The sequence below is a fragment of the Sciurus vulgaris genome (assembly GCF_902686455.1).
Source record: "Sciurus vulgaris genome assembly, chromosome: 8".
Taxonomy (NCBI): domain Eukaryota; kingdom Metazoa; phylum Chordata; class Mammalia; order Rodentia; family Sciuridae; genus Sciurus; species Sciurus vulgaris.
The window spans coordinates 77,096,628-77,121,480 of record NC_136468.1 but is presented as its reverse complement, the minus strand read 5'-3'; the positions used below and the strand labels follow the sequence as shown (position 1 = coordinate 77,121,480).

General features: G+C 33.7%; 1 protein-coding gene across 1 annotated transcript in view; it reads left to right on the top strand.

Annotated features, from left to right (window-relative positions):
• Positions 1-13,247, top strand: part of LOC306667644 (alkylglycerol monooxygenase-like) — a gene marked incomplete at its 5' end in the record, with an annotated part of 207,712 nt that extends 194,465 nt beyond the window's left edge. Inside the window, 1 exon segment of the mRNA XM_079150382.1 lies at positions 12,575-13,247. Coding sequence (XP_079006508.1) covers positions 12,575-12,649 — 75 coding nt within the window. The 3' untranslated portion in view covers positions 12,650-13,247.
• Positions 13,248-24,853: the final 11,606 nt, after the last annotated feature.

Genomic DNA, 24,853 nt, shown 5'->3' with positions numbered 1-24,853 from the left:
ATGGGAGCTTGTAACTCACTTCACCACAGCAAAGAAAAAAAGAGAGAGAAAAGAAAGACAAAGAACATTTCTGAATGTGTTCTTTCTTTTAATTAGAGTATGGAGAAATTTAGTCTATTATAATGCAATTTAATCGATATTCATTTTGGTGAAACTGTTAAGGGCACAGCAATTTCCTTGTGCCAGGATTCTTGCTTTATAACAAGGGTCATAGGGAAACTTCCAGAATCCCTGAGATAAGGGGAATCCCTGAAGTAAATATTCTGTGGTAGACTGGATTGTTTCAGAGGATCATGATTAGGTAAATAAAAAGATATTATTTAAATCTAAAATTGGCTAACTCTGCTTATAACAAATTCTTGATACATAACATTTGGTGTAACAATTTATATTAAATTTATTCATTTGAATGTTTGAAATAAAACTTCTGCCTGCCTGATTAATAGGATCATTAATGTCAAAGATGCAGAAGTAGCAATACAAAAAAATATATAGGCAGTTAAAACATCATTTTAGAGATTTTTACATCAAAGAAATCAAACTGAATATTCTCCTGGATATGAAAATAAAGTGGAATAACATCATTTGTACATTTAAGCTACTCTCAGAATTTGGAACTTACCACTAACTTCAAGACACAGTCCACTATCTTATTTGATCCTCACAGAAGTAATCACATACATTAAACCTATACTAGAGTAACAGAAACAATTTTAAACATAAGGGAGTAAACCCTACACATATTCAGGAGCATGTTAGAGTTTATTTTCCATTTCTCTAGTCTCTGATGAGAATTTTGCAACTTACCTAAAGTCAGGATTAGGTTCAGTTAAACATTTACTTACAAGTTTGGTTTTGGTCACTATCTTCAGTCTAGCATAGTGGTTCTCAAACTTGAGTATGTGAAAGAATTACCATAAGAGGATTGTGTATTCAAAACCATGATTATGGTACTAAGGGGGATATTTAAGGGATCTTTTAGGGTAATTTATCTCTGGACAACTTTTGTTGCATATGCTAACTTCAGAAGCTGACCAAGGATATTCCACTTATTGATCAGTATTATTAACTTATTACTTATTCATCAGTATTATTAACACTTTTCCCCAGAATCCATAAAAGATACCTTTCAGCATAATTATAAACACATTTTCAGCTACAAAGACACTTTGTGAACACTTATACTGTCCTACAGTATAATTTGTTCTTAATTCAATATTTCATATTACAACTTTCCCACAGATTTTTACATCATCATTAAGCATGTTAGTAATTCTCTCTCTCTCTCTCTCTCTCTCTCTCTCTCTCTCTCTCTTTCTCTCTCTCCTCCTTCCCCTCTCCCTCCCTCCCTCCTTCCATCCCTCCTTCACCTCACTGGAGAGAGAAATAAGCAACAATGAATTATGGACCAGATAAAAGATAAACATTTTGAAGGCTTTATTTTTTAAGTGCAATCGAGACAATATTCTAATGTTCAAACTGTGTTTCTTGAACTATAAAGACAAACCAAATATTTTACCTCTGAAACATCCATTGTCCCTAAAACTCACCATCATTTACCAATAACCATTACAATTTTCCATGACTTGTTTTTATTCAGTATGTTCCTCTGTAAAGTGTGAGGATCACTGCCCCTGCTGAAACATTCTCTCTCATCTTTCTGGCAATATCCACTAGGTAATTTTTCAAAGATGGCTCTGTGTGCCCTAACTTTGTAAAATTTCAGGCAGAAGAATGCCAAGAGACCAGCTTGTGTACATGGAGATTAGAGACCTTTGTAAAAAAAATTATTTTGTTGGTTCTTTTTAGTTATATGCAACAATAGTATTCATTTTGACATAATTATAAAAGGATAGAATATAATTTGTTCTAATTCTGTTCCCAGCACGTCCCCTTCTTCTCCCCTTTCTCCCAATCCCTGTTCCCTTCCCTCTACTCTACTGATCTTCGTTACTTACTAGTTTTTTGTTTTTTAGTTAGAGATCTTGATTCCCAGGAATTGATGACTTGGGAATCTCTCCCTATTTTTCCTTTTCAGCTTCTACACATAATCCAAATATGTGCAAATGTTTCTTAAAAGGCTTTTATCATGTCCTTTTTTTCTGTTAATTTAATCACTTTATTGTGCTAATAATGGAGGCAAGAAGCATTCTGATCTTTTACATTACAAATAAAATTATTTCCAGGGCTATTCTGGGAAATTTCTAACATAATAATATTTTGTCGGGCAATTTATTATTAAGAAAAGAGCACTGAGAATAAACCTTAGTGGTTTTTCTATCTGTTCATCTTCATTGGACAGAAAAAGAGAGTAAAGTCCTGAGAAAATAAAATGATTCAGTCATTTTGTGACAGAAAGGACGAGAACACAGATGGTAGAGTTTTTATAGTTTTCCAGGACACGAGCTTTTGAAATGTTGAAGACTTCTTTATACTTCTGATTTGTGATTTTTCAAAGGTGATGAGTGAGAAGATCCATTGGAATGAAAGAAGTAAATATTAGAATTACTACTTATACATGCTTTATCTCATACTTTTAAAAAAAATCTATGCACGTAATACAAATGCTAATTGGAAAAAATATGTTAAAAATAATAGGGGGGTCAAAATTGCTATATTTTAAGAACAAAATTTAGAAAACACTTGTAATGGCTGACAATATCAGTAATTGCAATAATAATACAAAAGCATCAGTTGAAACTACTAATATTTTTGAGTACATGCATATGTGAAATTCTAAAATAAGTTTTATGAAAATTATTTCAATTAATTATACTAGCAGCCTTTTAAGATTATTTTTGTTTTTCAGATGAAGATACTGATGAATATTAGGATTATATAACTCGCCAAAAGTGAAATTTTAATTCAAATATAAATCTTTGTATCCCAAACTGGACTTGAATAATGATTTAGGGTTACTTTAGGGAACTCTACCTGCTAGATGGTGATTTATCATTTGATTTATCATTTTCTCATATGAGAATCTTTTAAGGTAGCTGCGGTGGATAGGTTCATTTTACAAATAAGCTGTGTAGGTAGAAAATGTAGTAGTGCCCTGTGATTGACCTCATTTTAGTAAAATATTTTCTCTTAGATTTTTGTTAAACTGTATATTTTTATCTTATACTTAATGACAGAGATGAAGGTAATTTGACCTGAAAATTTAGAAATCTACCAGCCTGTAGTAAACACATTTATGAAAACCTGTGTAGATCTAAGTCCTACGAATTCAAAGCTCATACTTCTCACCAGTGAAAGCCTTAATGAGCAGGGAAATGTCTGACATAGAATAGAAGCATAATAATATTTATAAATGGATACAATCTAATGGAAACTAAGTCAGTGTAATGTTTTGTACATCCATTCATCTTTGAACTACATGCCTCACTATGCTTATCCTACGGGCTATGCCTACATAGTACTAAGAATTACTGAATGAATAGAATATCATGAATATTTAAAGGAAATTGTGTGTTTTGTATTTTATCAGTTGTGATTTAACACATTAGGTGCTTTAATATTGGCTCTATACTGAATCTTTCAATAGTTATTTAAAAGTTTTGGTTTTTTAGTAAGTTGTTGTTTATAATAGAGGAAGGCTATGGACCAACAAATCCCCCATAGCATTTTTCTTACCTTCCTTCCTCATTGTGTTCTTCAAAATTTCATCCCTACTTTTGCAGCTTTTCTGTTGATTGCCTACTTCAACAATTTATCATTCCATTATCTTGGTGCTTCTCAAGGTTGATTCAGCATTACTTAATGCATTTCTTTTTACATTTGTTAAAGAATATTCCAAGAGACCCTATCACTAAAGAATTGACTATGTGTTGTGTCCATTAGGTTGCTCAGGATCTCCCTGGATGAAGATCTGTGTAAAAATAATTATTTTGGATTACATTTCAGATATAGGGAATTCACTGTAATGTGAAAGATCATTATAATGGTTGGATAATAGAAAAATGAGAGAATATATAGAAATGCTTTTTATATATCTCTTTGCCCTTCAAACATGGAGATTTCATATCTAATACTTTGTGTAATTTGAACTCCTTCCAATAGTTTGCAATATTATGTTCCCTTTAATAATCTTTGCTTTCATAATTAAGACTCATCATCATCATCATCATCATCATATTTGGAACAGAGATGATGTGGGGTGTTGGTACGGGCTCACACCTTTTTGATAACTTAAAAGCTAGAAAACATGCTCTCTGAATGTCTGTAGTGTTTATGTAATCAGTACCTAAGTTGCCAAGCCTTATTGAAAACAGCTGGGTGCCTGCTGCCTGCCTCTCCCTTTGTTGGAACTGTTGCCAGAACAGGTAGTCAAAAATGGAAAGTAAGGGAAAATTCAGGCATCTGGGGTGTCTCTCAGGAAAGCAGCTGTGGCTTCCTTAGGAAGCAGTCATTGTTTCCCATCAGCCAAGACTTGTGTATACCCTTGGGTCCAGTTCTGGCATGACTGGCCTAGTAGCAGTTTATGACTTAGGACTTACGCGAGAAACCATTTGGGCAGTCCCATCTCTGGCAGAACACAGAGAATTCCCCCAAGCTGCAAGCCATATGTGGGCTGTTGGTTTTCTATTAGCCTACCCTGGGAGGTTCCCATTTACTCTAGTCATCCCTCTGACACAAGCAAAAACAATATGAAAGGGCCTTTTAAAAAGACATCTTTCCAAAATTGACTATCCTATTTTTAAAACCAGACATCACTATTATTTCTGTAAACATGTCATTTCTTCTCCTAAAAATGAATTCATTTTAAGAGACTTTTTTATTTCCTTCCAGTTTCAGTTGTTTGTACATCAAGTATTGAAAATTGTTATCTATGTGAGGAATCTTAGGCTCTTTTTATGTCAGAGATGCTAGAAGCATTTACTTTGAATACACTGAAAGATCAATGTGCCCTTATGATAGGATTATTGGAGGAAAGGGCTGGCTGCCACTCATTTAGCACATAAATAGAATTTTGGCAAATTAGGATTGAATGATATTCTTGATAAGTTTTGTCCAAATAGAGCTCCAATTTTAGAAGATAAATGTTCTAAGTTTCTGCTGTCAGAAGAAAATGATTTAGAAAGGACTAGCACTTTGATTTTTAAGCTAAACATTTGAGAAAGTTCTATTAAGATCTTTAAGGATTATGATTAATGCAACTACATTTTATTCAAATATTTTTACTTTCAAAACATGCTGAACACAAAACAATTTTGTGGTGATGGTAGGTATACTCAGGAAAATTTTTAAAAAATTATTTATAGTAGTAATCATAATATTTTTGCAGAAATCTGGAAATAAAAGTGAATTTGAATAATAAATTTTTAAATTCACCAAGTTAACTTAAACTTTAAAAGAAGAAAAAGTTCAGCTGTAGGTTTTAGAGCATGGAATCAGTTTATTCTGAATGGTTTGCCCATCACTAATTTTAATGAATAAAGTCTTAGCACAGAGTCAAACTAGGTAACAGTAACCAAGTGCCTTGTTATTTCTTCTTATTTTATTCCCAACTTTTAATAAATGAAAACAGGCCATTCTTAAAGGTTTTTGATTGCCTTGGATTTTTCCTTTTTATTTCCTTCTCCAACCATTAAAAGGGGTGGGGGATGTGAGACCGTATGGTGAGTACAAGAGAAAGATTGCTGTATAAAAATGATTGTTTTTGTAAAATATTCCATCCTTCCCAACACATTTTTCCCAGCATTGTTGTCAGTATTCCCCCTAACATCTCTCCCCACAAATGATATGTGATCATTTAATTTAACTTTATTCAAACTCTCTTTGTGTATCCTCACTGTTTCTCTCCTGTAGTTAAAGAAAGGCACTACAAGGTCTTACTCTTCTATGGTATTAGCAACTAAGATAATTAGAAAAATGTATTCATGCATAAATTTTAACATGGTACATATTTTGGTCACTCAATGAATATAAATACTGTCTCATTGGTTTTTCTTTTCTCTTAATTTTTCTGTATATGGTAGATATGGAGACCTAGGTATTTCTTTGTATCTGTCCTTTTGACAAACTTCAAACTTAAACAAAATAAAATCTAATCTGGAAAAAACCGAGAAGGAAACCAGAATATGGAGAGTATACATATCAAAATATGCAGAAATTTTCCTGGAAAAAATCTAAATTGAAGATGTATCATTGTTTATAATGAAAAGTGTTTATAAGGAAAAGTGAGGATCCAGTCATTCCAGGCAATTTTAAAATTTATATTAACAGTTTGCCATACTCTAAAAGGGTTGACGATACTAGATTTTTTTAAAGATATTTATCAGTAAAAATACTTTTATTCAAACTTTGAATTCATAGATGAAAAATCCACAGATGTTTTTGAGAAAAGTAGCATGTATTTTCACTTTATGCTAATTATGGTTTATACAATTTTAACCAGATGGGTTTGCATACACAGTAGCTAATTCATGCCAACTGTCTTCAAATATATCCCCTGGATTGTAGGTGGGCTTTTGAGACCTCGAGGTGATCTCTAATCTTGCTAGTAAAGTTTATAGTTTTCAAGTATTACTCTGATAGCACAAATGTGGTCTGGACAGACAAGACCGTCTTTAGGAGTGTTGTTAAGAAGGGTGCACCCTCTTGGCAGTTTAGACTTTTATAAGTGAACAAACTATCATCCAAAAGAAAGACTCAGCCTGGGGAACTGAAGAAGTGACTGAAATGAATGATGCTGCATTTGTTGTGTAAATAAAGAGGATACTTTTTCACACTCTAATTACATGTCCTTTGTCCCTAATGAGTAGTAAAATAGTGAGATACTGGACTTTTCAGCTTTTAGAAGTCAGCTAAAAAATTTAAATCTTTCTTCTGACATTTATTTTGTATTCTTTTAAAGCTTGATCATGGTATGTCTAGTATATTCTTTTGTTTAAAAATTAATATCAATTGGGCGAAGTGGTGCATGCCTATAATCTCAGGGGATCTGGAGACTGAGGTAGGAGAATTTCAAGTTCAAAGCCAGCCTCACCAAAAGCAAGGCGCTAAGCAACTCATTGAAACCCTGTCTCTAAATAAATACAAAATAGAATTGGGGATGTGGTTTGGTGACCGAGTGCCCTTGAGTTGAATCCCTGGTACCCCACCCCCCAAATATTTTAATATCCGTAGGTATTTCATGACTGTGGTATGTATATCCTCTTCTCAATTAAATTACCACTACCATTATCATATGGAAATTCACATGAACTTTTTCTCAGCTAACATGTATTTAAAAACTTATATAAAAATGCTGGTTTAAAAATTAAATAGTAATAAATTCTTCTACAATCTTACATTAAAAATAGCTGTGATTGTATTTTCTGTTGAAGAAGGCATAGAAATAAACAAAAATTAAAAAAAAAAGACTTCCAAGTAATAGGTACAGTGTCTGGAAATTATTTCTCTAAGAATTTTGTTTGCCTTTGTCCTCATATGACTTAAATATTTTGGTTATCTACATACTATACTGGAATTAAGAACAAAGATTCTCAATTTTTTTGGAGTTCATATTTATTAAGCTAAGTTCTTCCAAAATCCTAGGGGGAAAAATGTGTCACTAACTAATATCTTTCTGATGTTTACGTTTCAAAAGGAACTTCAGTACATTTGGCACCAGTTTCTGCCCTGGTTATGTTTGTGTTCATTTGTTCCTTTGAATTAATAGGAAATACAGATATTTTGTAGGATTTCTGGATTGATTTCTCTTTGAGTTCTTGTCTGTATAGCAGACAATGGTCACCTCTATCAAGGCTAAAACATTGTGTTAAAAAGCATATTTTTAAAATAGTGGGTTTTATTTTACTTCAAATAATTTGATTAAAAATAATGCATGTTTAATGTGTTTTCATTAAAACAGATTCTTGCTATTATGTTTGTTATATTTCTGTTTTGTAGCCAATAACCTAGTATAAAGGACCTCATTGTATCAGAGAAATAATTTTTAGGTGAAATATACTCTGACTTATGACCAGCATATAATTTGTTAGAGATAATAATAGCTACATATATTCTAGGGGAATATTAGGAATTCAATATAAAAATCTAAATTTGGCTGAAAATTTACACAATTGTTTAAACGGTAATATTTTTATGAAGTGATTAATCCTGTAATCGTCCTAAGGATGCTGTTTCATATTTAAAATAATTCAGGTTCCTTCCTTGGCAAGTAGAATAAGTAGCTTCATCCATCAACGAAATGACTTAACTCATTTAACAAGTTCATTCCACTTATTGACAATTTGGGATGCATACACAATTACACTGCTGCTGCCGGTAGGCATACATTTAAATGAGACATCTCAGTATTTTTTATTTAAATATTTGTGACAATAAATACGTGCTTTAGAATCAAAATGAAGTCTAACTATTTTCAGATATTTTATTTCTCTTGTGAATAATTCAAGTACTTTAAAGTTTTCATTTTACTTGTAAGTGTATTTAAAGTTTAAATGACATAAGAAACCTTTTTATTTTATCATGTACATAAAAGCTATAGGATTTTGCTACCTAGATGTAATTGAAACTGCCCACTACGCAGGGTAACATTTTTCTTTTCTCATTATATCATTTATTAATAAGTATAATATGTCTACTCAACTATCAAAGATAGATATGTACATAGGCAGAGCATTAATTCACTAGCTTTGTTTGTAATTTGAAGGTTTTCAATTTGAGAGCAGGTCACATGCACATAAATACCTCTTCTGATACTCTTCTCTTTCCTCCACAATTGGATGCATGATTTGCTCACATTAGAGTCATTTTGAATAAGTCCTCTGAAACACAGACATACTGGGAAGAGTGGCAGAATAACACCAGTTTTAATATGGACTCGTTGCTCAGATTAGCCACCTGCCAATTGATGGATTTTTTGGAAAGAGGCAAAGGAAACAGAGAGAGCATCTGTAAAGGCCAAAGTTCAAGAATCAGATTTGAAATCCCTGGGAAGTCAAGGAAATAGCCCGAAGACAAGGGCCACTAATGATGTGTTAGTGCAAGGAGAGTTTGACTCCAAGAATGAACTTCCTCTGTTTCATATTTTGCATCCAGCTGCTAAAATCATGCGACTGGGCCAGACCTAGAGAAAAGAAATAGTATGCATTGAGTTTGTATGTATCTGTACCACATATCTGTAGATTAGAGAAGAATATTGCAAAATTTTAAAAAAAAAGGTGCTACAATTTCCATTTATTCCTCTACTAGCCAAAGTTGGAATTATCCTGGCTTCATTTCACAAATATTTGATGGGAAAATGTGTTAATGAAATATTATCTAACGTGACACATTTAATATAAACAGCAATGGAAACCTAAAATGAATAGGTTAATACAAAGGCAAGAGAAAGGTTAGACACAGGACATTTTAAAGCAGAATGACTATAATAACCAAATGGTTGGGTCCATGTTAAATAATTTTCTAGCTCAAAATTATATATGTAACATATTTAAATTTATATATATCTATGCACACATATATAAAAATATAAAAGCAGCAACTATTTTTCTTGCTTGAATAATTTCTAATAGTACAGGGTGAATATTTCAGGGTCGTACTATTTTTAGAAGGACATATTCATTTTATTTTATTTATATGATCCCATGCCAATCTGGGTTTCAATGTGTAAGAATTCCAATTTGTATACTCAAGGTATTTATTGTAAAAAGGCTTCAGAAACCTAACAGTTACTGATGCAAAAAAATATCCAAGAAGCTGGGTGTGGTAGCACAGGCATATAATTCCAGCTACTCAAGAGACTGAGGCAGGAGGATCACAAGTTCAAGAACAGTTGTGCAACTTAGTGAGACCCTGTCTCAAAAAAAAAAAAAAAAAAAAAATTAGAAGGGTTGTGGATGTAGTTCAGGGATAGAATTCCCTGGATTCAATACCTAAATAATAGCCAAGCAAATACTGGTGATTACTATAAAAAAGGAAATAAATTCACTATGGATGTTCATATTTGTGCAATGGAGTTTGCAGGTTGTGCAGTTAAATTTTCTGAAAGATGCTATAAATGTGAAGGGTCATCTCAGTTCTAATATTTGTGATTCCTCAATAAATCACATGAAAGTTCAGTTTCCATTGCCTCATCAATAAAACTGATACCAATCCACCAAAGTTTGTCATGATACATATTGAAATCTAGTGAAGGCACCTAAGACAGTGACTGGCCTAAGCAAGGGTCACCATTGCACATTACTGTCATTGAATTCTAGTCCCTCAGCTTCATCTGCTTTACATCTTTTGGGAGGGATAATGCACAGGAGCCTGAAACAAATAAACACATCAGCTGAATAAAACTGCAAACATAATCCTGCATTTTTGGTAGGAAGCTAGAGAAATTTTAGGTAATTGAAAAAAGGGAAGATCTTTGTGAGTGAGTTAGGGATGAGGACTTTAGGAAATAGGACTGGAATTATAGTTTCAAAGGTGGAAACATTGGGTAGTAAAGTGGGGACTAATAATAAAGACATAAACTAAAATTATTGTTTTCATTCTCTATTTAGGTCAGAATTTCAACTATTACTGGGAATGCAGATAATATTGAATATTAAATCCAGTTATAGATAGTCTGAAAGGTACTATCCATTCTTTTGGAAGTGGTTGAAAAGGAAAGTGTGACATACAGACTTTTATAGTTTTTCAGATTTCATGGAAATAGTTCTCCTGAGCCTTCCCACATGGAGATGATTTTTGTGACCATAGACACCATATTCAAAATTAATAAAAACTTTTATTGCCAAATATATTTCAGCTTTCAATAACTTAAACAATACAAGGTACCTGTTAGTTGCTTGAAGAATATTCTGGACCCAAACTAATTACAGATTTGGTGCTAATAGATTTGTTATCTCTGTCCCCTTCGAAAGACTGTCTTCTCTGTTATTCTGTCATCAGTAACCTATCTTCAGAGACAAAAGCAACTCACTGCACAGGTCTAAGAGCTTTCAGAAATACTCCCCTAATCTTGGTATTATTTTACCTGGCACTACCAGGAGAAATCCCATGAGGTCATTCCTCTTGAATTACAGTCAAGAGAAACAAAATGAAAACCAGTCTTTAAATATATTGTACTTGACTTCTAAGGCACTTCCATAATGTTAATATTATTCTTGACTTCTGCTTCAATATAACTGCTGGCTTTCTTTTAGTATTTTTTCATATCATAGGTATCATAATCTGAAAGGAATGTGTGGATTTGAAGAAAATCATCTGATTGTCCAATGTGAAGGATAGGGGTTGCCTAGGAAGAACCAGAAGGTTCAGATGAAACTGGACAATTCACAAATCTAAACATTAGCTTTTGGCAGGGTTTTGTTGTTGTCCTGAGTCGTGGTGGTGATGTTCTCTCCCTATTCAGTCCTTAATAGCAAACACCATGCAGTTTAAGGTATTTTTTGTGAATTAATGGCTTTCAGGTAATGACTTTGGCTTCATCTCAGTCCCTCATGCCAGAATGCTCCATGCCTCCATATTATTATTAATGCTCTTCTTTTGGACATTTCAATGGATCTTCTAAAACTAGTTATCTTCCTAGCCAGAGGCAACTGGCCATATTGTAATAGGTAGGAGAAGAAGTTTGTACATACACAAACATGAATCTAAAGAAAATAGAGAAACTTTCACACAGCTATCCTAAAAACTGGCTGTTTGGGCATCAATCTCTTTCATCATCTTTCTAATACTAACCCACGTAAAATGAAGATCATGATGGAATCACATAGCTTACTTATTAGAGCACAGGGAGAAGCAAGGGGAAGGGTTTGCTTAGTGAAAGCCTGATGCTAGGAAGACTACCATCAATGCACAGACATATGCACTATTGGGTCATGGTATTTAGGTTATGTGGAGTGAAAGATCCTACAATTGTAATTCTTTCTGAGAAGGTTTCTGTACTGCTTCTTGCTAGGATAACTAGAAACCAAGAGAATCGCATGGGTAATTTTCGGTGATTTATTGTGAGTATCTGATGTTACCTGAAAGCAAGGCAACAAACTTGATGCACTCTGAGGCTGCCTGTAAAATTTAGTGATGTCTTCAATTTTAAAAAGAATTCTGCAACTAGATTTTTACATTGATAAACTTAAAAGAGAGAGAAGGTAAATCAGTTGCAATGCTTGGAACTGAATTCACATTGGGTGAAATTCATAATAGGCTAGATCCTATTGCCTCAGAGAGAAACAATGTTTTGACTTCTCCTTTTCTAAAGTCTTCTTAATTATTTAAGCAATGAGATCTTTTAATACAGCATAAGCAATATGTAATATCCCTAAATGCCAGAAGAAAGTTTCATTTCATTGAGTATCTTACTCAGATAGAGCCATCCCTTGAAATGACCCAGATTTCCTAAGGGGAAAGAAAAACACAAAACACAACATTTTATTCCCATTCCTGTCTTCACATAACATGTTTTAAGTTAAATTGGCTAAAAGCTGTGAGTGAACAATTGCTGGTTTTAGTTTAACTAATTTAACTGTCTAAAATGTTTATGTTCGTTTTCCCCTAGGAAATATTTCTAACTCAGTGAAAGAAAAGTATTAATTCATTTTTTTCTCTCTCTGTTTTATTTCTTCAGATTTTTTTTTCCATTTGCATTACTTTCTGGGGAGTAAGAAGTATGAACCTACTTGCCACTGGTCCTTGGAAATGACCTAAGTGTACACAGCACTCTTGTTTTAATCAATTTTCCGCAGCCATAACATATTTTTACTACATATGGAAATTCAATTATATAATGCTTACAGGGATGATTTCTTTCATGAAAAGTAAATGTACTTATTTACTCTTGCTTGGTTTTTACATTTATTATTTTCTATTCAAATTAAAGTCAATTAATTACTTTCCATTTACTACCATTGAAAAGCAAAGGATTTCAAATATACTGATGTTATATTCACTGGTACTATCTATGACAATGAACATAAGAAAGGAGAAAGTTTACAAACAGTAAAGAGGAATGAATATTCACTAAATGAATATTGAAATATTGTATAGTTTGATTTTTTTTTGATGTTTGGTAAAATTATGCTTAAATACAGATTTGTAGTCATATGGACAGACTACAGTAGTTGTCTTCCTAAGACTGCATTTGCCTTTGCAAACTACATAATGCCAAGAGTCACACTGCAGAAAAACATCGGTGAAATGAAAATGAATAAATTTGATAGAATTAGTTTATTGAACAGGCTAATTTATGATATGTATGTCAATATGTTTGCTCAATTTGTTTTGGCAGATTGAGAAGCATGCAATAAAGAAAACCAGTGTGGTAAACATTTTTAGTGGCCTCACTATAATGCAATTGGAACAGAATAAAAATATTATTTATATTGTTTTGGTTATCTGCAAAAAAAAATTCTGTGTTATTTAAAATTGTCAAAATAGTGTTAATAAAATTCTGTAAGTAAAACTGCCCAAGGCATTGTGTGTATGTTGATTATTGGGAATGCTAAATCTGCCAAGCATTTCAGTAGGAGGGCACTGGCAGACACATATAGAATGTTTAGAGAAGAAAGACTGAAAAGAGTTTTTAAAAAATGTCTTTCTTCCTCCAATATTTTTTAGATTTCAAGTTACAATTCAAACAGTAAAAGGAACAAGTACTAAAAAATAATGTGTTCATCACTAGGAGATTGATTAGTTGATTAAACTCATTTTATAAATATATGTTATCGAACAAAGAACGGAAAATAATATGGATGAAACTATTAAAAAATCAGAGTGCAGGTGTCTTTGTGGACTCAGGATGCAGAACATAAGCATATTTAATTTTCACATTGGAACAGCAATAGAAGATAAAATTTTGCATGATGGAAAAATTACCAAATTATATCTCAAGCGTCAGAAGTGGAGTTTGGCTTTACTTCATTCATCTTTTTATACTTCTTAATTAAACACAGAGTTAGAGCAAATACTTAAGCACATAACGAATATTAAATCCTACTTTTGTCCCTTACTAACAATTCTTGCTGGGTTTTACACATATAGAATCAAATTGCAGCAGGGAGCCCTCTACTGGCTTGAAATTATTGAATTTACAGTATAAAAATTGTCAAGACTCAGATTCTGTATCCTAACATTTCAGCTAATAAGTAGCATAATTCAATAATGGCAAAGAAGAGAGACTTTTCATTAATGTTCAAATAATTTTAGCATCTCTGAGAAGTTTAATGGTTTCCCCAGAAGTGATATGTAAATATGTATATATGCTTGAAATATGGGCTTTATAAGAGTGACCTAAAAATGGTTTTAATGATGGAAATAAACAATTTAAAAGATCCTTTTATGGTTTTCAATTTTGTTTGGCTAAGATCAAATGTATCCACATGTTCTCTTTTCTCTCTTGCCTTTCTTCACTATGATTGTGAATAGTTTTCTTTTAGAAATGCAGATATTTTCAAACCACAGATTTCTAGGCCTATGAAAGTGGATGTGGTCCCCAGATAAGTAGTGTCCCTAAGGCCTCTGAGCACTTTATTCTTCACCTTCAGCCCTGCTAATTTTTCAGCCTAGTTTTCTGTTTTGGAGCTCTAACACATGATGACAGATAATATAACTAGTAGTAATGTCGTAAATTAATCTTGAGTGATACCATGTAATTTATGTTTACTGTTGGAAGGACTTTAATTGTCCCTCTCTCTTTCTCTCAAGAGAGAAAGCATTAAAAATAGGATCCATCACTAACCTGCCACTTCTAATAAAGAGATGCAAATAGCCTTTGCAAATAACTATGAGGACAATTTTGCTAAGGTACACAAGGATGGCAAGGAGCATTTGCTTAGTAGTAGTATATTAGCAATATTTATCTAATTTAGCCTATAAAATCTTGTTATTAGGTGCTATTAATACCATTTTGCAGAAGAGAATTCTGAATCTGTAATAGGTTAAATAACTTGTGCAGGCCCATAAAATATAATAAATGGCCAACTTTTTTTTTAAAACTTTCTGAATTCTGACTTCAAAGTCCATGGTGTATCTACATTTCATATTATCAGATAGCGAGGGAAAATATCTTTAGAATTGTGGGCCCAGGATTTTATGTTCAGAATATTTCTCATTTAATTCTATGCTCAAAAATAAAGTTTGAAAGTTAAATATTTTGGTTCTAGGATTAGTTAATAATCTAAGCGAGTCCTGAACTTCTAAACTTCCTACTTAAGAGTGGTAATGCCTTAGGTTTATTAATACACTGGCCATGTATATGTAAGAAGCCCATCCCTATGTTTGGTTTGTCATTTTTCTCTAGAATTAGTCCTATTTATGTGTCATTTACTTCCCCATCTCATTCCTTCTAATCATCTTTATTGAACTTAATTAAATCATCTTGGGTCCATGATATTCAGCAATATGTTAATCCATAACTGTATTTCAAATATTCAATTAATCACAAAAATATATGGATCCTCATTATATTTAACATTACCAGTTTGCACTACTGTTTATTAGAAGTTTCCAAATTTCACTCTACCAGTGACATATAATTTAATGGTTCACTAAGGAACTGCAATAGAACCACTGAGTGGCACTCTTTAAGGTATGGTATACAGGTTAGTGTATAGAATGTGATTTCTAAAAAACAATGAGAGTAATTGAATAAACTCCCTTTTTTATGCCTCCCTCTATTTTCTCAAATTTGTAGCCTGTACAGTCCTTTCCCTTTGAGAGACAGTACACAGACTGCATTTTAACTCACTGGTAAAGTGATGCTAGCTGGGACAATCAGTGCCTAAGGACAGCTAGCTCCTTCTGGAAAGGCAACAGATGTTAAGAGATCATTGAATGATGACCCCTGGCAGTCACTTGGAACACTAGAAAGTTTTGCCTGAGCATGTAGAACTGTCTGCAAGATGAATTAAGTCACCAGATTACAAATTTGCATTAATGAGTCCCCCCCAAATTAAAAAATGACTATTTAATAAATTAGGTATTTTCTCCAAGAAAATTTATGCTAAACATGTAACTTGTTTAATATTGAGGATCACAACATTTTTTTCTTTGTGATAAAATGAAAAAAAAATTTTGGTGCATTGTAGTGTGGTGACAAGAGCACACACTACTATTAATTTCTAAATTAAGACAATGATGGCAGAGGAATTCTTTGAAATTGTTTCTGTTAGACATATAATTAATAATCATTTAAAAAGGCATATTCTTAACAACATTAGAAATATTTTCTATTGCAGAGTTTTAAACTACTTAGACAATCGATTGTTGTTAAGATGTTAAATAGAAAAGACTACATCAACACAATGCTACATCTGCTGCCAGATATCAAACAAATTTTAGAAATGCCTGAGCCTCAAAGAACAATTTTGTAAATAGAACCCATGTCCTTAAATAATATGAAAATTCTTGGTAGAGTTCACTAAACTTGGATGCACTTTCTTCAATATTAGTTAGAAATCCTTACACAAATATCAATGCATAGTGATAGAGTTTCTCAGGTCTCAGAGCTGTTAGCAATTTTTAATTATTAAAAATAAAGCTTGTAAAGGAGATATTAAAATTTATCCCTACAAATAGAGGGAAGAACTCAACAAATTAAACAATAAGAGATCAAAAGTCATGAGATTCTAGTCTGGAATTCTATAAGTAACCTGGAAAATATCTTCCTCTGTGAGGATTGAAAACATACATATAGAGATAGATCTTGATATTTATATATACATACATGAATGTATGAAGCTTTTAAAGGGATACATTTAAATTAAACACTGAAAAGAAACAAAATCTAAAGAGGCTACAAATTACCAGCGTCTAAATCTGGTAAAACATGTAAAAAAAAAAGTTAAAAATAAAAATTACTTGATAAACCTTTGTTTGTAAAATATTTTTGAAATAAGTTATTCTGAATGAAAGCAAGAATGCAAAATCTGTGAGTACTGCTTGATTCATTAGTTAACTCTTTCAATAAGAAAAAAATATAACAAAATATACATTTGCTATGCTTTTCTAGGCTTAATTGCACTTTGGTACTTACACACTATTTTCACATTCAAAAATGTATGGAGAAGAGTCAATTTAAGCATCAACACTTTTGAATGTATTAACCATAAGATGAAACTTTGAATAAGAATAAAGGTGGAACCAACCTAGATGCCCTTCAATTGATGAATGCATAAAGAAACTGTGGTGTGTGTGTGTGTATATATATATATACACACACACACACATATATACACACACACACACAATGGAATATTACTCAGCCATAAAGAAGAATAAAATTATGACATTTGCAGCTAAATGGATGCAGTTGGAGAATATCATTCTAAGTGAGATAAGTCAATTCCAAAAGCCAAAGGCCAAAGGATCTCTCTGATAAGCAAATGATGATACATAACAGGGGGTGGGGGTGGGAGAGAGGCACGAATGGAGGAAGGATAGATTGTATAGAGGAAGCAGAGGGATTGGGGGAAGGAGGAGGGAAGGAATAATAACAATGAGAAAAACACCATTATCCTATGTACATGTGTGATTACACAAATGGTGCGACTCTACTTCATGTACAACCAGAGAAACAACAGTTGTACCCCATTTGTGTAAAATGAATCAAAATAAATTAAAAGAGAAAAGAAAAAAAAGAATAAAGGTAATTTGATGGGAAAATCAAAAATAATAAGACCTTATTGGAAATAACATCTTAAAAACACCACTGAAATGCTATTGAACATAGAAGTGACTAAGAAACTGATTAAAGCAGAGAGTATGTATCAAAAATAATTAGTTTGTTATTTTTAGTATTCTGGATTCTAAATAATCAGTGTGAATTTTTTTTATTTGCTTTGATCACATGTTTTGATTATTTTTTGAAAGAATTTTAGTTTTAGGAAGAGTTTTGAACATACTGTTGTATAAATCTACCAATATGTTAAAACAGATTTTTGGTAAAAACAGTTTTTCTGTGTGAGAGAGAGAGAAAAAAGAGAGAGTAAAAGAGAAAGAGAGATCAATTCCATTTTGTCAATAATTTAGAAAATCATTACATTGACAAATATTATGTAAGCTGTTTATATGTATCCTAGAGACAGGAAAATTTTCCATGTTCTTTAGCACTAATAGATGTGTCTATGTTAATGTGCATTTGTGATGTCTAATATTCTAAACATATCAATTCAGCAAATATAAAAATTAATGAGTTAGTGCCCATTAAACCCTTTACTGAGTGATAAAATTAATAATATTAATTATTAATATTAATAATTTATTGAGACCCTTGAAAGATAATGTTTTTGATCATTGATCAGTTTTGAGTGACTATCCCCATGGTGGCATGTGCCTGTAATCCCTGCTACTTGCGGAGGCTGAGGAAGGAGGATCAAAGTTCCAGGTCATTGTCAGCAGTTGGTAAGACTCTGTTTCAAATAAAATAAAAAGTGCTGGGGTGTGTTTCAGTGATAGAGGGCCTCTGGATTTAATCCCCAGGAAAGAAAAAATGAAAGAAAGAAAGAAAGAGTCGGGGGGAGGGAGAAAGGGAAGGAAGGACTCCATTCAATTCGATGAAGACATTAGGTTGCTCTGAGTTATAAGACATTTGATTACTCATGCATGACAATACAACAGAATAAAGCTTGTATTAGGTGATTAAACATTCATTTTCAACTATGGTATCTGGGTAGGACAGTTTCTCAGTTTGCTGGCTGAGGTTTGTCTGATAGAAATACCTTCTTCTTCCAAGACCTCATCTCAGACCTAAGAAGGCTGGACCTCTGGAGAAGTCTGGTAGCTGCACTAGACAATAGTTTCTCCAGGAGGATTATTCACAACCTAAAATTCAAGAATCCTTCTTTCCCAGAAAGAGGGTTCATGTATCCTCTGATACGAAGCAACAGATTAAGTCACCTGGCAGTGTTTCTGGTGACCTAAAGCTTCCTTTGGAGCTTGTAATTGTTGGTCTTCCATCTGAAATTTTATTTCTCACTATACCAGAAACTAGTCTTTTCAATTTCTTTAAATTATGAATCTATGTAATATAGATTATATTACATGTAATATAGGTCATTTTTGAGTTATTCACAATATTTTTTCCCTAAAAGAAATGACTTTAATTAGCAACATGAATTTAGCAAATAAATGAGTTTCCTAAAGGTAGGTTTTAGGGCTGGGGATATAGCACAGTTGGTAGAGTGTTTGCCTCACAAGCACAAGACACTGGGTTCTAATCCCCAGCACCGCAAAATGAAGAAAAAAAAAATGGATTTCATTTGGTTGTGAAAAACTAATGTACCAATTGTATTTAGATTTTCATGTCAATTACTAGGTGTCTGACCCCGATCATAGATAGGAAGTAACTGAGAAGTTTTTAGCACTCAAACCTCATAACCCAGTCTGGGTGTGTGTTATCTTGGGCTCTTTAAAGGAAAAAATGAAACTCTAAATCAGATGATGCCCATAATCTCCTACAACTCTGATCATCCTATGAAAGATTAATCCAAATTATTTCTGTATCTTAAGGTAGTAAAACTATATTCATATCAAATTTGGGCTTTTCAATAATTTATATTACATCAATAATGACTTAATGAGATTTTTACAATATGTTCATTAGAAGCAAGTCAATGGGGAAAATTAGAAAGAACATTGGCCAAATAGGGAATTATGATACAAAAAATTATAATTTCCTTCATTTAAGAATCCTAAAAGAGGACTAGGACTGTAGCTCAGTGGTAGAGTGCTTGCCTGGCATAGGAGAGGCTGTGGGTTTAATCCCCAGCACTACACACACACACACACACACACACACACACACACATAAAGTAATCTTCTTCAAAGTGAGGTCCACCTTACCTTCTCTCGTGCTCCTATTCTAGCCACCACACGTTTTGACGTACTAGTTGATAAATTACTTCTTTGGCCTTTCTTTTACTGTTTTGGAGTTAAAAAAAAAAAAAAAAGTGTCAGTTAGTTCCTTAATGAACATTTGCTCTGGTATTACAAATAAACAACTGTTCACTGAATATGTCATCTGGAAATCTTGAGAACACAGACTACTCGGGAAATTCAGGTCATCTGATACATGTGTATGTGAGTAGCCCATGTAGCAGCAGGGAAGGTCCCAGAACACACATGAAAATCACTTGCTGTATCAGGATAACATTCAAGTTTTAATTTTATTATTAATATGAATGGTAAACAACATGTAAAGAACTAGTATAATTATTCAGAAATGTAAATTGTCAGCTTACAAAATACAGCAAGGAATTGCTTTTTCTATTGTTACCTCTCTCTGCTGGAATATGAGAAAGGCCAAGATCATCTATAACAATTAGCTTCACTTAGGTATCTTGATGATTAAAATTCACTGCCACAACACTATATTCCCATGGGACCCCCTAGAATGGTGTGGAAGGAGGGAAGCATCATAGATTTTGCTGATAGGAGAAAGGATGCTTCCCTAGTATTTATTGGCAGATTTAAATTTAGCCATCAGTGATTATAGTGTAAAGTTGAGTTTTTCTTCCAGTTCTCTAATAAAATGGAGCCTCTGAATTTTTTATAAAATGAGATCTTATCTTCTCAAGTGTTTGGAAAAGAAAAAGAAATTATAAAGAAATAATAAAAAAAATCGGTTGGTATCTTAAGGATATCTTGTAAACCCCTATTTGTAAATGCCATTACTAACCAGGTCAGTTGTTTCTATTGCAGTTCTTACCACTCCTGGATTTCTTAAAAAAATTTAACTGGTGACTCTCTGTCACCTTCTCCAGTATTGCTGGGTCAGAATTCTCAGAATCCAATGTCCACAAAAATGTTCCCTCTAGCACCTTAGCATTTCCATTCCTTGTGATCTTTGTCTGAAAGATTGTGTCATCCACTTTAGGTCAGTCTTGCTGCCCTTCCCAGGAACTGCAATCCTGCCAGAGCCTTAACCTCAAGCATTCTATTATCTTACCACTGCTTCCCCTCTTTCCAGCTCATTCCCTTTGGAATTCCACCACCAAAGTTTGCCCCACCGAGACATATCTACCACATCTTAACTGCCTATCTCTTCCTCATGTATTTACTTATTTTCATAAATTGTTTAATTTCAAGGTCAATTATAATCATTGTTCTTTTGGTCTTATTAAATCACAATGCAAATTTAATCCAATTACATATCTCCCTTATGTCTGCACCCTTATGTCTGAATATAGTCAGAGAGAAATACAAAACAGTGAAACCAGTCTCATCTATTCCTGATTGCCTATGTCAAGTAAGCTCTTAATTCTGTCCATCAGTCATCCTAAACTTACTCAGTCCATATTCCCCAATGACTAATTCAGACCCCCAAACTTTCAGCACATTCTTGGTGTTGTTTGATAAACTCATTCCTATTTCATAGAATTAAAAACAAAATAGAAGTCACCAAAGAGAACAGCACCTACCTAATGACATCATCCACATCTGCTCCTTTATTCAATGCCCAGGTTATCAGGGCTAACTTCTGGACTCCTGTCACAGCTCCTAACCACTCCAGCCTCCACGGACGAGGCTTCAGTAATCCTCCACTTCCCTCTTTCTGCCCCACCATTTCTGTTAACCAGAATGCTGTTTGTTATCTCCCTTCAATTTAAAAAAACTGTTTCCTTGTCCCTCTTCTATTCTAATTAACGCTATTCATCTCCATCACTTTACCCCAAATTCCCTTCACACCGTTGTCTATAATTAGCATTTCTAATTTTTCTCCTCCTATTTTTCCTATGACACACTTTAGTCATGCTTGCCCCCGTGGATCTGTTGAAATCACCCTTGCCAAAGCTGGCACAGTACCAATGTGAAGTTCAACCTTAGCTCATGGCATGGCCTTACTTGACTTCTCAGAAGTATTTGGCAGTGTCACAACTCTGTCTTTTTGAAACACTTTGTTCCTTGAGTTCACAAGGCACTGTACTCCCCCTCTCTTTTTTTTTTTTTTTTAATTTTTTAGTTGTAGATGGACACAATACCTTCATTTTATTTTATTAATTTTTATGTGGTGCTGAGGATTGAACCCAGTGCCTCTCATGTACAAGACAAGTACTCTACCACTGAGCTACAACCTCAGCCCCTCCCCTCCTCTTTCTTTGAACATGTGGGTCCTTCTTGCCCAGTGTTTCTCATCTCCACACCCTCTGATTCTTTAGTGTTCAAGATTTAGAACTTAATCCTTAAATATTTTGTATAATTGTCATATTTATTCCGTAGGTGTTATCATCCAATTTCATAGGACAAACTTCATCTATTGGTCAAAATCTCCAAATTTATCTTTCCAACTCTAAATTTAATGTCATACTTATATCTTTATTAGCTTTGCCTTTTTAGTCATAGTAAGACATGCAAAATAGAGCATAGAATGCCAGGAACTGTACTTTAGATGTTACAATAACTCATTTAATCCTCACAAAAACTTAATGAGTAGAGAAGAATAACCTCATTTTCAATTTAGAAAACTAAGAGATTAAGCAATTTACTTGAAGTTATACAGCAGGTAATGGCATGAGTCTGAGCCTGGGCATTCTGGTTCCCAAATCTACAGTGTTGTCCCCAGTAGCTCTTAGGTAGTTAAAAGGCACCTTTCAGTGTTGGCCGTGGGCTCTTGTTGTTCCCTCACAGAAGTGGTTCTTTAACCAAATGTTCCCTTCTCATTGAAATTTTGACTCACTGTGTTTGCACACACATGCTTCCCCAAAGAAGTTTTCTAATTTTTCTCTCTGTTTCATATCGATTATGCTTTAGATTTACTTATTTTTCATTTTTTTCACTAAGTGTCCTTAAGAATAAGAATTGTTATTTTCTTACAATTCTCTTTTTTCAGCTTCTCAAATAGCTGGCATATAGGAGGTGCTCAATAAATATTAATGAATTCCTTAGTTTTTCAAGACTACATATAAAATGTAAGAAAAACTTGAAACTCTTTCAGCCTCTGTTGTAGCTGAACCTCACGATAATATTTGCCAACCAATCCTGAATTTGGCAATTATAGGAAACAATGAAGGAGACATTATCTAAAGGCAAGTTCTAAGATCCTTGGCTACTCACTCAGAAGCTGATGAATATTTGAGAGTTTAGAAGATGAGAAAAAGGGAATTTCATGGAGAGTTTGAGGATGTGAAATTTCATCAATCACCCCCTCCACAGGGGGAATGTGTGTAGCTCTTTCCTATTCAGAATCTAATAAGGAGCTTACTCTTCATTCTCTGAAGTTTGTGTCTTGTCTGAGTGGACTTCTGTATGTCCCATACCTGTTTAGCCAACTGACCAAAGGCTGCATTTGGAAAGTTGCCACACTCATGGTGGGCTTCCTTTGCAAGTTCCCCATGCACTACAAGGAGGAAGTGGATGTGAGAGCCAGCATGACACTCGGGGAGACAGTGTTGGCTAAGAGATGCTGCAGATGTACTGCTAGTTGCTGGTGAGAGGCTAGAGCCAGAAGCTGCAGTGTGGGAGGTATCATTCTTGTCAGGAATTTACCTGATTGGTTCTCATGGGTAATAAGCTTTGAATATTACCAGGGTAAGGGAGAAACTGTGAAATCAGAGTTAGTTAGAAAAGCCCTTTCTTGACTTTTCTCCCTTCTGCATTTACCCTGACTGTGTGCTCTAGGCTTTAGGAGGATAGATATGGCAGAGAAATTCCCAGTACACAACAAACTCTTCCTTCTCCTTCTCCTTCTTCCACATGCAAATCCTCACTTGACACTTCACACCTGCAGCTTGGCAAACTGGGAGAATGGGAGCTGCTGAGAAAAGAGAAACTGTAATGAAGTTTGCTGGGGCTGATGATGCAGCACAATGGAAGAGGTCTTCTCTGCATGGGCAAGGCTATGGGGTAGATCCCAGCACCACAAACAAACAAAAAGTTTGTTTTTCAAATACAGATATTGAGATATATTTTTGAACTGAGAATATTTTTTTTTTATTCAAAGAGTCTTATTATCAAAGAGTAATCACAAAAAATAAGAACGTTGTCCAAGATGTGGTCTAAAGACAAAGAAATAGCCCCACAGAGAGGATACAGGGGGAATGCAGAAATGCTAAGTTGTTTCTTTACTTTTGATTCTTGTTTTATCAGCGTTCTGGCCCCATATTCCAATGTTCAAACAGGGAAGATTGTCTCCTTCTGAAAATTATTTGACAATTATAGGATGCAGTGTTTAAGTTTTATGTAGAATAAATAATTTTACTCTAATTTTCTAAATAAATGATCCATTAATGATAATTCTTTTTTCAAAAAAAGCACGATTATGCAAAATTTTTTAACATGAAATTGCTACTGTGAGCTTTTTGAAAGATTATACAGAAAGGCTTATTTGTTTATTTACTTTCTTTAAACTAAAAACAATCATTTTTTTAAACGGTTATATGGCTAGCTTTGTGGGAAAGGTGAATAGGTCTAAATTTTCTTCTCTATTTCAGCACTTTTGAAAAGCTCAAAAGGAAATAAAATCAATCCAGAAATTCATTCTTTCTCTCCAATTTTTCCTTTTCCCATATGAGCAAAACCTGGAAGTGTGCAGACACATTAGGGACTGTTTCCACTGTGTGGGAGAAACATCTGCAGTGTGCGCTCTGGACCACCAGAAGTGGAGTGAGAAGGAAGCATGTGGGGGCGGAGGCGGCAGACAATGAAAGAAAAACTGGGAGCTGGTTGGGACCAAACATCCAGCTGAATTGCCTAACCTTCAGTTTACCTTTTGCATTATATAAGAAGTCTAAGAGCCGTAACTGTCACATTAAAAACAATTTTTTTCAATATAGTGATGAAATACAGTTCATAGATTGTTTTTAGAATTTTCTCCTGTTAGCATGGGAGCCATGCTGTATGCACAAAACCAACCAACTAGACTCTAGAGTCTAAGCTGTGTGGTTTCAAACCTCTTCATATTCATCTTTGCAGC